Here is an 18,207-nt window from a genome sequence, read left to right as displayed (position 1 = left end):
CCTCGCGTATCCCTGACTACGTATCTCTTGAATGTGCATTCGAGCGTAAATAATCGCACTGTGCTGCATTCGTCGATTCGCGGAGATTTGATGCGGCAACCTGCAATGCGCCAGAATTCTAACAGATCCTACTCTAGAAATCCTAATCAACGGAATGGAACAGAACTACGACAAAGGACATACAAATGTCTTGCTATATTCTGTGTCTGGCCTAGATCTACACATTAATAGTTTACTGTGTTGCACTAATAAGCTGTTGATGTGTGACCAGAACAAAGTAATTTACAGCAGGCGTGATGGATAAAAGCATGTTCTGTTCAATCTTCATTAGCGCAGGGGTGGTTTTGAGCGCTCGCGCGGTAATTTTCCAAATAAGTTATATTATCAAGCTGAAATGCTCACCTAATTCGTGAACTTGCAAGGTCAACCAAAAATTTGTTTCGCCTGAGCACGAATACTTGGGATGTTGTAAGGACGTAAGGACGTAGTTTATTTTTGTCCTTGCTGTTTTTTGCGGCATATACACCAGAGTTGGATCAATTACATTATTTCAGTTCAATTACAATTACAATTACAATTACTTTCATGCATGTTTCAATTACATTACAATTACAATTACTCCATGCTAAAAATATCAAATTACAATTACAATTACAATTACTCCTTGCATGCTTCAATTACATTACAATTACAATTACAATTACTCCTTGCATGCTTCAATTACATTACAATTACAATTACAATTGCTGCTGTTGAACATGTAATTAAATAATCATAAATTCAACCGTGCTCCTTGACAACCGTAGCGTCGTAATTAACAACAATTCAAGTATTCATGTTTCATTCATGATGCGCAAATACCCGTTAATTAATAAAAAGAAAAAACGTTTTCGAACTATTCCAGTATGCAGTATGTCGTTGAAAAAAGTATTATAATATATGCATATGCACGTGTTGGATTTGCGTATATAGTATATAATTAAAGAAATATTATTATTTTTATCGAGGGACATTGGAATTAGGATGAGGAGTAAAAACAAAACCGTGCTTTGTCAGATAAGACGTTATATAATATCCAGTGGTCTGGTTAGTTAGCCAGACGAAGTAACGATGCAGCATCGTGATCTGAAATCGTATTGTAGATTGCCAACCCACGGATAGATGCGCAAGATGTGAGTCACGGATGAATGCACCGACAAACGTAATGCAGAGCCGGCTAAAAGCAGCAAACTTTGTAGTCCTAGAGCTGGCGATCCAAATTTGATGCATCTGGTCTTTATCGTAAGCTATTGATGCACTAATTCCGAAAATTAAAATTAAAATCTCGTCAGGGCAATGTAACTGCTCCAAAATAACCGTTTAAGGCCGACTGTTCTGAAAAGTGAGAGCGCCGCAGCAGCATGACCACAACAATGACCAATTACGCCCAGCGATTGTTCAGAACAATGCCGATTCCCAGACTTTCACGACTATTTTGGGATGGTACCATTGCCTGGAAATATACTTTTATTGCGGAATCAGTGCGGTTAGGACCATACATATCAAATTTCGACGCTTGGATCGCCAGCAATTGGACTATCAATTCTGCTGCTTTTAGCCGGCTCAGCAGTTCGCTTTTCGGCGTATTCAATCGTGAGTCACGTGTTGCGAATCCATCCGTTGGTTAGTAATCTAATAATTGTATACAATGGCAGCCGAGGCCAGCATAGCGGTAAAAATAAAAAAAACTCCGCCTGCAAGGGCGCAGTCAAGGGCTTCCGCGAATGGATCCATCAAATTCCTTGTCGACATTTAAAGAGAATGCATTATAAGTCAATTATTTTATGTTGTGCTTGTCAGGTCTCAATAGCAATTTAATGTAATTGAAATTGTAATTGAGCAAAATTTTTGTCAAATTACAATTACAATTACAATTACACAAAATAAAAATGCTTCAATTACAATTACATTGAAAAATGTAATTAATTACATTCAATTACAATTACAAATTACAATTGATCCAACTCTGATATACACCGACTCATGATACACATACACACGATCTGCGCATATGCAAACCATGAGTGCATGATGTGCAATTGTGCATATGCCGCTGGACAAGGAAGATATAGCCTTTACGGCTTTCTAAGTCACGCGCACCACCCCTCCATGCTATCCCAGTAATGCATGAGCGCCAAGCAGGGAAGCCATGGATACCAGTGTTACTAATCAGGTCTTTGGTCTGACCCGGCCGGGAATCGAACCCACGACCTACCGATCAAGAAGCCGGACGCTTAACCATTACGCTATCTTGTCGGTTGTAGACTGATGAAACAGTTCCGACACATTTTCGTAATCGAGTGAAGGGAAAGGGTCCATGAATTCCCCACATTTTATGTAAATGTTTGTCAATTTTTCATAAAGTTAAAGGTCAACTGCATCTTCATGACAACTTTGCGGAATCATGTTCAGAATTTTTTTTCATAACGAAATTACCGACTTTCCGTGTTTCAACTCAATCGGAAATTGCCGTAATTTTGACTGAAAGTTCCAATATTGGCATGTTTACAGAAAAAGCAGAATGTGCATTGTGACGTCAAGTGAGTGACACATATTATCAACACCGGTCACGGCGGTCACAGCGGCTGTTTGTGTTCTCGCAGTTTTTATTCTAGTCAGTTATGGTCGAGGTTTCCATTGTAACGGATTTGCCAAGTGATATTGAGACTGAGTCCGAGTACTCGGATGTCGAATGTAAGTATCATTTTTGCACGTACTTACAAAATTACCGTTTAAATGCCGGATTGGTTCAGGTGTTGATGCGCTCGATCCCACGCCAGTGGAACCCCTTGCAGCTTCATATGATGGGTCATGATTAGGGCTGGGCAAAATCGAGTACCTGAGTGATTCGATTCTGAATCACGTAATATGCTTCGAGTCGAGTCGAGTAATCGAGTATCACTCATTATGACGTCATAACATTATGTAATAGTCAAAGTTGAATTACGTACCTTTTATGCCACAACAAAGAATATAGTGCCTATTATCTATCTCATAAATGATACTTTGGTAATTTTTGACCAAACCGAATTCATTTTACTTGGTGACAATGTTGTGGGATAATCATAACTTTCGGAAATGTGCTACGTCCAGTAACCTTCGTAGCTTTGTACTAGATGTTTCGTATGCTACGATACCGCCAATCAATGTTCCAAGGCTTCAACAGTGAAAATTTGTATCAAAACTATAATTCTGGTTGATAAATTATCTTTCAGTGACGAGGAGCGCAGAATTTCAGTACTCGAAAAAGTCGTCTTTTACTACTCGACTCGAATCATTAACATTTATGCTCGATTCAGATTCGAGTACTCGAATCATTGTGCCCAGCCCTAGTCATGATCAGCCTAGCTTGCTCAGCGCATGCCACTCGTCGAGACTACATGAAATACAGTTGTATATATAGTCTGTAGTGTAATAGCTCGTTTCAGTCATGTATCTTGATATCAGATATCTTGATAAGTTTTTGCTGTAAGGAGGTTCCGAGAGTTACTGACAGAATTAAAGTGTATCACAGAATTGCCAGGATGCAATTCTGTGTGTCTGGACGTTGACGTATTGCAGATGTCCTACTATGGATATCAACAGGAATATGGCCGCAGAATAATAACATCGAGTTCAATGCATGAATGGGATGAGTCTCTGATTCGGTTGCCAAATACTTTTCTCGCACTAATACACTTGTTTTCACTTTTCAGGAGGTTGAAACATACTGCCTACAGAAATTGTGTTCGCTGGGTATGGTGATTCTGTGGCAAAAACCAGCGGAAAATCCTGCCTGCATGCGTCGTTACTGCTGTCCGAACAAAATTTACGTCAAATTCTTACAAAGGATTCCAGTTCAGTAACGCCACATTGTGAATGTACAGTTGTATTCCAAACAATAAACGCATATAACTCATCGACCAAAATAACTACTGTGTCAGGCAGAAAAGCATATCGGGTTTTATGTCGGTCGGGCAATAGATTCCTCTCTGCTAATTTTGATTATGCTGCTAGTCAGAGGAGGTGGAACGGTCTCAGCACAATCGCTCAACTCAACAGTTTCTGGTCCAGTTCTGATGAGTGCTTGAACTTCTTCGACAAGCTCATTGCAGTAATCTAGAACAGGCATAATAATATGACGAAATATTATGATGCGGTCAGATTGACGGCAGTTACCAAATGTTGAATTTTCAAGTATCTTGAGGACCGTACATTCCCCATTTTTGTACTTCGGGTATTTGACCGCGGTGCTCCTTCTTTCTACATTTTCTTATTTTTCGAGCAATTTTCATTAAAATGCAGGATTGCCAACTGCATCCTACAAAAAATGCATAATTGATGAGGCTAGTAATTATGCCAAAATCTGATATAGGTTGTTTTGAATAGCCGAGACACTTCAAGGTACCTACCTGGCTTTTTGACTGGGCAGATTTATGTACCTTGAATTTTTTTATTCGCGAATAGTATCACTAGATTTGTTGCGTTTAGTATCCTGCCCTTCCCGATAAATAAAAATGAAAAAAAAAAACAGACCTAATTTACAGAATTGAGTCTAACCATAGTGACCTATGGTCTAACACTATTCCTGTTATCGCTTGAGCCTTAAGGTCATTGGGATGATATGCTTCAGTCTAGTGATGTGCAGCCCGCGGAACCCGAATTTCGGCGACAGCCATCACTGAGCCAGGACACACCAAGATAGCCTATATAAATTGTCGAAAACATGCTCGCTGGGAATTGCCGTCTATGAAACCTTGGCCCAAAACTTAATTTTGGCCGAAGCCTACCATATTGGTATGTTCAATTGTTCATTTGGGCTCTTCAAAAATGACTTTTTTTTCTCAAATCGTACTGGATACTTGATAAAGTTGTTAGGTTACCTAATTTAAGCCTACACACAAAATTTGGTTCAATTCCAGCCAGTAACCGCTTTGCTACAGAAGAAAGTTTCTATTTATTATATAAAAATAAATAATAAAAAATTTGAAAATTTTCTGTTCACCCCATGAAAGTGTTAGGCTGGCTAATTTGGATTTGAATAAAATAGTATTTACGGTGACCGATTCTTTGTTTATTTATTATAGTTCTGCTCACCGTAAATACTATTTTATTCAAATCCAAATTTTTCGACGGCAATAACTCCGCTTCCACTGGTTGGAATTGAACCAAATTTGGTGAGCATAGTTTCTATAGACAGCCTAACACTTTCATGGCGTGAACAGAAAATTTTCAAATTTTTTATTATTTATTTTTATATAATAAATAGAAACTTTCGTCTCCTGTAGCAAAGCGGTTACTGGCTAGAATTGAACCAAATTTTGTGTGTAGGCCTAAATTAGGTAACCTAACTATTTTATCAAGTAGCCAGTACGATTTGAGAAAAAAAGTCATTTTTGAAGAGCCCTATTGTTCATGTTCAGGCGTCGAATACTCCTGTCCTTGCAATCTGAGCATCGCGGTACAAATGCGACCCGCAATATATGCCAGTATCAATATTAATATTACTGACCGAATTAATTGGTGAACTTTGAAATGTTTTCGCACTTCGCACAGCTAGAATATGGCATATATGTCAGCGATTTTACTACTAGTAAAATCAATCTTGCGTCCATCGTTACACCTAATCCGACTCTCTAAGATAGGACGACTAAAAACGGTCCTCATCACCCAAGTAGCCCGCGCAATGGTTCGGAAAACCACATGTGGCCCTTTGGCCAAAATGGTTGGCCACCCCTGCATTAGAGATTCTATAGGACAGAATTGCGACGCACGCGTTTTACGTTGCGACAAGGCGTTTAGGCCTAGTCGTCACGGCAGAAGTTCGTGTTCATCTCGTCTCATTCTACTGTGATCCGGTCACCAATCACCACTGGCAATTCGAACGAAAATTGGTTGGCTTTAAAACGCCAGGGCTGAAGTTGAGCAATGAATATATTGTGCAGTACCAGGTAGGCTAGGCTTAATGACGCTTAAAATTTCATAGAATTGTGATGCCGTTATGCAGCCTCGTCTCAATTGCAATATTGTCTTAGGCTATATGCGTTCAAGGGCCATGAAGGTTCAAGGAAGCAGTATAGAGCAGTGGTTCCCAACGTGGGCGATATCGCCCCCCAGCGGGCGATTTGGCGGTCTAGGGGGGCGAAAACGGACGAGGGGGGCGATAGGGGGCGAAAACAACGAAGGGACCGATAGGGTGCGATGGCGCGTTAAAACGGCTACTTTGGAGTCGTGACCGTAACTGCCGCATCCCAAACCTCCCAATTGGGGGTGGGGGCCCGAACTCGAAGGGGGCCCAAAATTATTACGTGAATTAACACAAATTATGGAGTGATTTTTTAGAAATTCATGCAACTTTTTCAGAAAATTTTTGCGCTGGGCGCGATTTAACGATTTATTATATCTTCATTTTGGGGTACCCGTCACCCAACAAAAATACGAATGATTTATGGAAATGGGAGACTTCGGCGTCGGCCATTACTGGGCCACGACGCACCAAGACATATGAAGTTAGAGGCCATGTATCATGCGACTCCGAGAAGTGTGCCAGAACGATCAGCAGCGATAAGACCTTGGCCGAAAAGGAATGCCCTTGTGCTGACCGAAAACTTCGATACATATATGTTTAATTGTTCAAAGGCACCTCAATGGGTGGCGTCGAATATTCCTGTCCTGGCGACCTTAACCCTACAGGACAATAATGCCATCCCGCAAGGAAAAAATTATTTGCCAGTAAAGAAATACCAATTTGAAATCATGTGCGTATTTTAGTTTGGTACGTTTTGACGATTTCCATATCTTCTGACATAGCAGATGAGGTCACGAAAGAGCATCATGTAACGATTTCAATATAGCAACGATTCCGCCCGAAGATGTTTAATTATTATTTAGGCGTCCTACCTTTTCCAACACACACCACACCCAGCTAACGGAAAATCTGATTACGTGAGCAGATAGAGCAGTGGCCGGGAACCTTTTTTGTCCGAAGAGCCATATTGGCCTTATTTTTTCCATTTTACCTCCCCAAGAGCCATACATGTCAATCAGCTGTTACGTCACAATGGAAAAGTCCTGACGTCATGGTAGCACCAATTCGAACTCGACTATACGGCATTCGTCGTGTGCGCCACATTCTCTTTGTAAAAACTCGAACTAATCATGCTGGTTGGCATACTTGAGCATGCCAAACTTGAGTTACGAGATCGTAGGTTCACTGTGATGACCCTTTTAACTGTGAGAACCCATATTATCATATGCGTAGGCGGAGCCAAACATGGTAACTACTGCAATGGCTTACCCACTATAAGCTGTTAACGAAAATTTTGAAACCTTCAATTATTATTGGTATTTTCTATTGATGTTCATGAATGATTAGATTTTGAACATTTTTCTTCCAAATTCACACAATTTGTATTTTATTGTTCGAAAATAAAGCGCGAAACGAGAGGTGAGGCACAGACGGGTCAAGCCACACCATTAATAACGCAATTCATCGTAAATAGCTTAGAATTGATTATGACTGATATTAATCCAATTTAATTGTCGCACTGATTCCGAAAATCTAAATACTGAGCGACTTCTCAATTCTCAAAGTAGTCGGTGGTAACATATAACGTTGCGCTACACGCCTACACACGCCCATTTTATCGCCGGTAGAGCTTCTTGCCAATCAAGAACGGGGATAGCTATGGCGTTGTTTGTAATTCGAGTTTGTAATTGTGAATGTCACGTTCACGGCAGTGCATTTCGCGCCGTAGATCAGGAAGACAATGTGTATTTGAAAACTGCGTTGTCATATTGGTGTCGCAATGTCTGTTATTCTCTTTAATCAATCAACGTATCGCGCAATCCAAGATTTCGAGTCGGGTAGGCCAGATCGAATTTGCGATTGATATTGGTCTCCGGCGCGACAGTAGCTTAAATTTTAGGATTTTGAAGAGTTCGAGCTAGGGTTAGTTCGGATATCAATAATTTTCACTATCCGGATAACGGATATATCCGGATATTTTGGAATTTATCCAACCGGTTAACCGGATAATAACTGCTAAGTGAGATAATCGATTTCATTAGGTCTGCATGTAAAACGGATCGCAAAATCATTACACAGTGTTATTGTATAGTACCTACCTACGCGCGCAGTATGAGCGAATACTAGAAAAACCACGCAATCACTGCTTCTGCAATGCCCTCTTTATAAAGCACAGATGCATCAATTGTGGGATCCTGTAGCCGGGACCGTCATTTTGTAACAAAGAGTCCACGTTCATTGAATGCTTTTTCAGCTTCCACAGAAGTGGTCTGAATAGAAAGCAGCGCTTCGTAGAGGGTCAAAAGGTTGGCAGGTCGCACGCCGGAAACTTCAACGGCTTTACATCTTTTTGACCATCCTTATGTTTAGGTTTGGAGTACTAGAAGGACGACTAGCTGATACTGGAATTGATGCCGACATGACACCTCGCTCTAATTCACGTGATCCGACACGCAGCCAGCCGAAAATGTAGGGGGATTGAAATAAAATCAGGGGGTTTCGATCTTTTTTTCGAATTAATCATCAGCGGTAATCAATTACGCTTGCACGCACGCACATTTTTGCGAACATTCGATGTCATTCAGTTTCGCGGTGTCACTCTCAGAATCACTAATTAGAATAAACTTAACGGCATATCGTCAACAAGCCATGGAGAGATAGGAGCCAATGCATTCTGGGTCCGAGATGGTTAGGCCAGCGATTATATCGTTCGTAGGCCTATTGCAGATGCGATTGTGTAGGTCAACGATAATGTCGTGAGCACCAAGCCAATGAAGATGCGATTGTGCAGGCCAGCGATGGAATAGTGTGTAGTGTACAGTACAATGACCTAATTTAACGATCTTCTCAGCAGGAGATCGCGTCACATTACTTTGTGCAATGTGTACAGACGCATCTTGCTAATTAGCAACACGCTTCTTGTTAATCGGCCGCGCCAACACTCAATACGACTTATTGAAGCTTACTAAAACGTATAAAATGCATTAGCAAAGATTCTTTTTTATCCGGTTAACCGGCAGAAAAATATCCGGATATCAGATAGTGAAAATACCTGCGGTTAACCGGTTAACCGGTTAACCGTTATCCGGATAATCCAACCCTAGTTCGAGCCCCTAAACCTGAAGACGGCATTGCCTTTACCTCTCAATGACATGTTTATACTGCCACGGAGGTAATTATTCTGGTCGTGATGAAAATTTACTAACAAGTCGCTATAATATTGATCAATTCAGTAAAAAAGAAATATTTGGCAAAGAGCCATATCTTATACCCATCGAGCCATAGGTTCCCGACCACTGAGATAGAGGATAAAAAATTGATAGCAATATATATATGCAATTCCCGATCATATTGACCGATTCAAACATGAATTATACAAATTTGACGCGCCTCGCGCGTTTAGGCGAAATACGGTGATTACTACCAAACAGTACATGAAGTAGGGTATAGCCGATATGTAGCGACAAAAAGCCCACTGGCTGAGGGGGGTCTGGTTTATCACCATATGGGGCCACATACCAACGTTTTGGGGGACCTGACGAAGTGCTGTTTTTCGGTTCCCAATATTTGGGGGGTGATGATCGGTGTGGAGCTTCAAAAGGGGGCGATGAGTCGAAAAAGGTTGGGAACCACTGGTATAAAGGATGTCTCTATAGAAGCAGTATGAATGTTATCGTGATGAATTTTCCATGTAATCGTGAACTACTAAAGTGCGAAATGTTCATGTATTGTATATAATCGAAAATATTGATATAGTAATCGCCCCATGTCTGACACCATGCAGGAATCTGCATAAGAAATTTCAGTTTTGCTTTGACTCGCTTCAATATTTTGGAATTGGGGAGGACTGAAGGAGGACACTTTTACCAAATCAGAAAAGTTAGTTGATGAAGACTGAAAACATACGATTTCTCTATTTTTGCTGTCAAATTTGTGAGTTGACTAAAAGAAGGGTCATCACTTTCGTTCGACTCCCGATTTACACACTTTTTTCTTAAATTTGATGGTGTTGACTAGAAAAAGGTCGTCACTTTCGATCGGACCCCGAATTACCCGCTCGAAAGTCCGTACCTGCTATTTAGCGTCATTTAGCCCATTTTAGTGCGAATCTGTCCATTATCCTAGCTGTAAGGAATACGAATTGCCAAAAAGGAGGACATTTTAAAAAAAACAGAAAAAGCAGGACAAATCGTCCTAAAGGAGGACTTATAGTAACCCTACATAACCATAACGTGCCAAACGAAAATATTCATATCATTGTGCCATGTGCATGTGCAAATCAACTGACGCAAATGCATTATAAGAAGCACACTCTTTCCTCCCTGATTTTCGTCTTCGACATTGTGAAATCATCTCTATTGTACGCCTATATGTCACGCCACAGCCACAGGGGATCCGTGACGTCACTGCATTGCGGACATCACATTGTCCCTCCTGAATTTCATTCTGAGCAAGCCGATAGACGGAGACGAACATGTGTTTTTTCAACCGATCAATTGAAACTACACAAAATTTGAAGATATTACTTGAAACAAACCAATAGCTATTCAAACGGCAAACCAACTACATTCGAATACGAATTATATAAAGATCTACTGGACAATCGATGGACTGTTTAAAAAATACTAATCTTACAACACAGGCGACGTTATTTGACCCAACAACTATACGAGAGTAAATGCTCATAGTTCTTCTTTGCCATCTTCATCATCATCATTATTATCGTCGCCTTCTTGGCTTCGTGTCTTCTCTTCGGTCCCGTCGTTATCGTCGTCGTCGTCGTCATCATCGTCTTCATCTTCCAAATTGTAGTCATCGTCGTCATCTTCGGTGTTGATTTTACCCGCTAAGACATCGCCGATCCATTTATCCAATTCGCTTACTGTTGGCAGCCTGGATTTTCGACCTTCCATCCACACACTGTCCGCCTGTTGAAGAGAAGAACCATCATATGACTTGTTTCTCTTCCAAGATGCGCCATTCGAGTCCGGATCTGGTCACTGATACCCAGAGATGGTAAGTAGCGAGATAGTCCAGAAGATTTTGTAGACTTCCACTACTTTCTCAAGTATGATTTTGATTTTAGGCAAAACTAGTCCTTACTTTACCCTGTTTTGGAAATCGCTGCTTCTACTTTTACTTGAGAAGAAATATATGACGTTACTTCTACTTCTAATTGAGTATACACGATGTCTTGCGTTTTCAGTTATAGCTATTCCAGCTCGTTTGGAATCTCGTATCAAAGGGCTTAGTTTGCTAAGGAAAGGATGTGTGTGTTTGTGAAGCGGATGTATAAACGGTTTAGTCACGAAACCATCGGTAGAATATTGAGGAACGGGGAGTGTTTTGCTCCTCAGAGGTTGTGATGATCACCACAGGGCCCAAGAGCAGCGCCTTCGGGGGTTAATTGTGAATTTGAACCTCTTCAAACGTGATTCAAGGTATCAAGGTTGCGTGAACCAAAACGGAACCAGACATAACCGCTTATAAGCAGCTATACGCCGGCCACAATGCCACCGTAAGCACCATCGTATTTTTTTGCGTTGATTCATGTGATTTTCGAAGGGACCATGATGGAATTTTTCGTCAAAAGTTTGAGAACCACTGAATTATACAGATTTATCAGTGATAACTCACAGCCATTACTGGGTCTGCATCATTGTACCATTGGTGTAGGCCTAATAGATTAGATATTACTCACGTCTGTCACGTTCACCACACCGATCTGAGGCTCCTTCAAATCGATGCCGAAAGTTTTCTCCCAGTATGAGTGTAGCTGAGATATATTAAGCTTATGAAACATGCTGCCAATTCTACGAATAACGAAAAAAACGAACCAATGAAAAATCGTCCGGGTCGATCCAGACTATAGACAATCGTTCGTCTTCGGTATGTTTTTGGGCCACCTCTTTCACGACACCAAGAAACTCGAAACCTTCCGGATCTCCCTCGTCCGCGAACACGACCACATGGATATTGTTGATATCATCTTCCTTCAGATTGCAAAAACATACATTGTCAGTTTATTGTGATGCGTTTGATGTTGGCGTATAAAACTGCATCATTTCTGACTGAATCGATTCCGGATGGATCCATTTGTGAGTGGCGTCTTATAGTAAATATATTTTGAAAGATGATGCTATCATACCCATGTTTCGTACATATCCAAAGGCCTGAGTTTTCTCAACGTCGATCTCCTGTGTTTCCATACGAATTCCTCAATCACAGTGTTGTCCAAGGGAAGATCTCCAGGTATCAATTTTGGTTTCTTCATATACGGCTCATGGAATCCTATTTCGTTCATCTCACTCAAACCGACTTGTTTGGCGAGCTACCAAGAATGCGTCATCGATATTAGTATAACGACTAATGACCAACGATGGTGGCTAAAAGCATAAATATTCTAAGATAGAGCTTATATAATAAATGATAGTCTATAGAAATATATTTTAGAAACAAACTGGGTACTATTTTGCATCATGGATTTGCTTCGTGTGAAAGCCGTGTGGCCACAGGCACTTAACAACGCATCAGTCTTGGATATCAACAAAGCTTGTCGGAAACAAATAGGGTGTACTTGAACAGGGTCCGATCTTCTCAGCGGCCACGTTTCAGTATGTATTTCAACTTGGGAAAATGATATGGGACTATACTGCAGGAAAAGGTATTGTAGATTACAACAAATAAGATCCTTGCCTGCTTTTCAAAAACTGCGTAGAAGGCGATCATGGGTTGGAAGTCGAGGGCAGCATCTACGAATTCATCATACGCTACAAAGCAATGACGCCAACGTAACGTAAAGGAGACACGGGGTGATGACAAGCTATATAAAAACCATTAGCGCTCGCCGATTCGAAGTATCCAACGACTTTGATTAACTCGTTTCGTTTGAAAGCAGCAACTTCTGATCGAGTATTGATGATCTCCACAGGCTCTTCATCGAGCTCGAAAAGATAAATATAACACAATAAATGGAAGATGTAAATTTAGGGGCTGACGACCTGTTCTATGGCGCCAAAGGTTGCGGTTATTATAGTATACCTCAAGCAGAAACTCGACCAAGACATCTGTCGATCGTTGTCCATCATATTCTACTTTGTGTCCGCTTTTGTATACATAGATAGCTCCTGCCTCGAAAATATCTGTCGATGGAATGGTATATGCGGCTTGGCGAATTGATGAAATATGCACATTGTATATGAATGTATCGTGATCACGCATCGGTACGTGTTTCATAATCCGCACCTATAACTAGCCTATATATCGCGATCCCTTGGGAAGCATCACCCGGATGGTAGCTCAGTACTAATACATGCAGTATGCGGTATATTATGCGGAACCGCGGTCATGTTTTCAAAGACAATGTGCTGTATAGGGTTGCATTTAAAACAAATAATGTTTTAAAACACTTTGTTTAAAACATGTTTGAAACAGTGTTTTAAAAACATGCCTTTAAAAAATTCGTGTTTTTTCAGACATTGTATAATTATCCCATAATTGTGTAAATACTTACGAAAAAACATGTAGTATGAGCGTACGGACGATTTGTATCCAATATAGTCGACGTATTCGATGTGGAGTAGCTGAGACCCTCGAAATCGTCGTCGGGTCAATATTTATAGTAGCATGTAGATATAGATCATTGGTACGGAATGGGTGTTCCGATGATGATGACCGCCAAGCGTAAAAATACTGCATAATGATGCAGTCCCGGTTAAAGGTATTATGGTTCGTTTATGACAGAGATCGGAAGCCTTCTTCGTCGAAAGAGCCATATTTACCCTATATTTTCGATGGTCAATGTCGTGACGTCATCACCAAACTAGGGCCATGATTTAAACTTGTTTGTTTCAAATTTATTTTTGTTTTAAATGCAACCCTAGTGCTGGATGTATTTTTACCCGCCGCCAAATCACTGTTTTTGAGAATACTATATAAGTAATTCATTCGTATATTTTACTCAATTACAAGCAGATGTAGCAATTTCAAAGGCATGATGACTTCAAGTGGAAGTCGAAGTTGGATGTTTGACAATTACTCAACTAGGTAGTTTTGAAAAAATATATTTGATCGAGATTTCATATACATTAAGCATAGTACACTAGATGTGACTACTGGAGAAATCGCAGGGTATCTTTGCAACAAACACAAAATGACTAATAACTGGGGCAAGTTTTTGCTGCAGTCAAATCCGAGGAAAGTTGTACTTACTTTTCACAAAAGTTGCAGTAAAAAGTTGCATTTAATTTTCAAAAAAGTTGCACTAACAAGTTGCATTTATGGACAATATCCTTGAAATTATTAGGACATGAGATACCCGAATCGTTCCGTATCCAAGGCACTGCAGCAAAACTCTATGTTGGTGACTTCAACAAAATCAATAGCATGAATGTATGCCAACTCAGAAAAGATCTCAAATTTAAGCGATAGTGAAATAATCAAGTTATATATCTATTTACAGACAGTGCCAAATATTTATAGTAAAAAGTTTGTTGAATAAAAAATCGAAAAAAATCGCAAAAAGTTGCATGAAAAAATGAAGAAAAGTTGCAAAAAGTTGAAATATAAGATTCCTCCAAACAGCTTAAAACACCATACTACATAACTTCTGAGTATTTTCGAAGCTGCCGGAAGTTGTGAAAAAAGTTGCAAAAACTTGCCCTACTAACATCCCTACTAAATAGGTACAATATTCGCAAACATTTTAAGGTACTGTGATACCGGGTTTCTTCCGTCCAGTTGCTATGACAATTTCTCTGATAAATACGATACAAACGTATCCGAAAACTGTTTTATATTTTCTACCAAATTCAAAGTCTAAGAGTTAGTAGTTTAATACTAAAATCTTAGCCACTTGAGTAACTATATAGGTGTAACTTGCTTGAGTATATACTCCCAAAAAGTAGAAGTACGTGAGTACGTCGTTACCATCACCTCTATAGTGAAGCTCATTTCACTTCAACCCACTTAATCCACGAAATACAATGTTCCAATTGTGATCAAACGTGCGCTTAACGCTAACCACCTGCCGCTAACGTCAATAGGTGAATATCCATGCGTTCAGCTGCACGGAACCAGTATAATTAAGGATTACTGAATCGATATCGCTGCATATTATTCTGCAATTGAAAAAGGGAAATTTGCGAGTTGAAATTAAGCACTGGTGGGAGAATGATAAACGCTGAATCCTACTAGTATGTCAATTGTATTCAATTCCTTTGTAAATATAGTAGCATGTGTTACAAGTCGGTTGATGTTGACGTATAATCGATATTTATTGTATATTCCCCTTGTACTGGTGTTTTGTAACCAGGCGTGTGGTGTAACGCAACAAAGGTATGGTCTGGGGCAAGGGGTCGAACATTGGAAATAAATGCTCCTGCTGTATATCTCACAACTCACAGTGCTCAAAATCCAATAAACATACGGGTCAGCGACATACCCATTTGCACCTACCGAATATCCCAAAAAAGCGTTCCAAAATTGAGAATACGAGCACGTGATATACCAATAAATATTTTTTACGACTGATAGAATTTACGCGCAGCACTTACTCAATTTTTCTGCCAATTTCTGGTCGTTATGCAAATCCACGATTCCGAAACCAACTCCTTCACGTTCGGTGATTTGAGCGGCAAGCTGCGAGGCAAAGAGGAAAAGTAGTCATATAGTCATATATTTATTCCCGAAGCTTTTCGACTGACACTCATCAGCGAATACCGTCAGCAATAATGTGAGCATTCAAAAAACTATGTTTAACAACAATAAGTGTCTCTAGTTATGACGTCAGACAGAGTAAAATACATAATAATATAATATCAAGACATATATAACAAAAACGATAATGAACTGTTAAGTATGATTAGTTCTGGAGACTAGAGATATACATTTGTTACGTGGTCTGCTAATCTTGGATGATCAGCACATCGAGGTTTCAGACAATTTATAGGCATTAATCCAGCCGTGATATAAATATGCAATCACAAGGTGAAGCGGGGCCTACGCAGGCCCCGGGTGAAGTCATGGTATAATTGTTTCAGATGTTACATTGACCGATACCGTGATTTCATCATGTACCAAATCCAAACGAATCAAGACCTCCAATGGCTAGGTCCATGAACGATGATCGTTGGGCTCCCCATAGGCAATATGTATTTCTTATAAGCAATTTAGTTGTGCATGAAGGATGTTAAGCATCATTTTTAAACGACGTGAATGCACCCAATAAACTAGGAAAGGAACACAAAATTGAAGAATTTACGTTGTCCTATTACAAGCCGTAAAAGTAAATTTACCTCAAGCATCTCCTTCGTCATTAACCATTGTTTTTCGTAAAATATATCCCGCGGATCGTGTGGCACAGTGAAATACACGACGAGTATGTCGAACTTTTTCAGAAATCTATAAATTACAAGTCAAACGTAATCCGTTGATCCTTTACCTTCGCAGCGGTTACCTGTGAAAATTCTTTTTACTCAAATTAATCAGCCTGTCCTTCCCATCGGGTGTGGGGAATTCCAAGCCCCTTTCCGCTTGCGCTGCAGCAAGGTAGAAACCTGCATCAGTTACACAAAATTATAACGATCTGCACATCATCAAGCGTCAAAACCCACCGAAAAAGGCAGCAACCAACAACAACAGTGCTGTACGCATCATCACGTTGCGACGCTAACTAAATTAATTCTTGACGATGCTGTAAACACGTCTGATAGGAACAGATGTCACGCATAGGTAACGAGAGCTTGTATCGCATAACTCAATATGCTGCTAAGCTAATCGTCCTTCCTCATAGCGGTCTACGCTGCACAAACTGTCATTCTGAGACATCCCAGGTACTTATATGTACGATTCAATCCATTCATCAGCGAAGGCAAACTGTTGAGGTTATCTGATATTTATTATCAGAGACGAGGCAATGCGACGAGGTGGCGTATTGGCTGTAGCAGCATCCCAACATTCAACACTTATAGTGGGCTATACAAGTTTATTATATGTTCTTGCAATCACAATAAGATCTAGCAATTATTGGCCTTGATAATAACGAGATAGGTATGGTAGTGGCTGGATACTCTATCAGGGGTATCATACTTAACTCTAATCGACAATCAATACCGGCGAGATAACGTGTAATCGTAGAGGGCCTTTTTTGCTCTGTGGGCCTTCCGTCACATACCGCCTCATTTTGTCGATTTTTATTTTATATTATCTTCTTTTACTTTTCATTCAGTGTGCATGCTTCCTCTTTTCATCGCCTGGGACAGTCTGATTTCAAAGTCTTCTCCAAGTCATTTCGACAACTTCCTATCTTTTCATTGTATCATAGTGTTGTGGTGTTTTGAAGTGATGAAATTATTATTAATAATAATAATAATAGACTGAAACTGAGGCTCAATCCCGGCTGGGCCAAACCAAACGTCGTACCGTAGGCGCTGTGGTGCCGACTGGAGATTGGACAATGGACATTGGACAACCATGCGGTTGCTCTGCCCTCTGCATCTCCGTCGCATTACCGCGTCGATAGAGGGTCGAGAATAAAACTTCCTTCTTTCCATATCATTCTATCTGTCGTACGTACGCGCATCTCTCACATTCACTTTTATCTCTCTCGTATCTTTTGGCACTAATTGCACAGTGCACACTGCACACGATACTGATATAACCATGACGTGGACAGTGCAATAACACGTAAGGTTGGAATAGACGACCCCGGCACGCGAATGTTTTAATCGGAGTTGATTGCATGCGTATTTCAGAGGCGCTGTCGCAACGTCGGCATTGTACAAGTCATCTCTATGGATAAACATAGTTATCCACATTGTATTATTGAAGTATATCTGGCGCTGGACTACGGTCATTCTGTTCAAGGTTTACACCAATTTCGGAACCAATCGTTCAAACACAGGCTCATTCACAGCATTTTTACCCTACGGACTTCCCATTGTCTTGTACGCTAAACAGCCGAGGTTTGAATACTTCATAGGTTGTTTATAAATTTGGAATAATATAACTGCTAACCACTCTCATATGAGCTTTAATTGTCATACAATGCACCAACTTCCTATGGATATCTGCTGACAATCAGTTGATCATGTAACTTCGAATCCATTTACTCCGGCTCTGTACAGTAGGATTATTCAAAAATGACTTTTTTCCTAATTCCG

General features: G+C 40.2%; 1 protein-coding gene across 2 annotated transcripts; it reads right to left on the bottom strand.

Annotated features, from left to right (window-relative positions):
- Positions 1-10,507: 10,507 nt before the first annotated feature.
- On the bottom strand, positions 10,508-16,817 carry LOC145450825 (calsequestrin-2-like). 2 transcript variants are annotated; one of them, XM_080329341.1, is made up of 11 exons: positions 16,660-16,817; positions 16,503-16,602; positions 16,342-16,447; positions 15,601-15,685; positions 13,088-13,188; positions 12,882-12,990; positions 12,743-12,816; positions 12,195-12,377; positions 11,884-12,039; positions 11,748-11,822; positions 10,508-10,974 (listed from the first exon to the last, which is right to left on the bottom strand). In XM_080329341.1, exons 1-11 carry the CDS (start codon positions 16,700-16,702, stop codon positions 10,729-10,731), a joined length of 1,278 nt encoding a protein of 425 aa, XP_080185467.1. In that variant the 5' UTR covers positions 16,703-16,817; the 3' UTR covers positions 10,508-10,728. The 2 variants fall into 2 exon arrangements, with proteins under 2 accessions (XP_080185467.1, XP_080185468.1); XM_080329342.1 differs by having other exon boundaries at positions 16,503-16,584; positions 16,660-16,814.
- Between the last annotated feature and the right edge of the window lie 1,390 nt (positions 16,818-18,207).

Source organism: Botryllus schlosseri, chromosome 11 (assembly GCF_051294905.1).
Source record: "Botryllus schlosseri isolate E-star chromosome 11, Bs_hap1, whole genome shotgun sequence".
Lineage (NCBI taxonomy): Eukaryota > Metazoa > Chordata > Ascidiacea > Stolidobranchia > Styelidae > Botryllus > Botryllus schlosseri.
Note: the sequence above shows the minus strand (reverse complement) of the source record. Positions and strands in the feature narration are given on the sequence as shown.

Excerpts from the sequence above, each read along its gene's own strand:
- LOC145450825 (XM_080329341.1), bottom strand. The coding sequence starts at position 16,702 with ATGATGCGTACAGCACTGTTGTTGTTGGTTGCTGCCTTTTTCG. Across the intron at positions 12,378-12,742 it reads ACGCAGTTTTTGAAAAGCAG|CTCGCCAAACAAGTCGGTTT; the intron begins GCAAGGATCTTA and ends CATTCTTGGTAG. Across the intron at positions 11,823-11,883 it reads ACCCGGACGATTTTTCATTG|CTACACTCATACTGGGAGAA; the intron begins GTTCGTTTTTTT and ends AATATATCTCAG.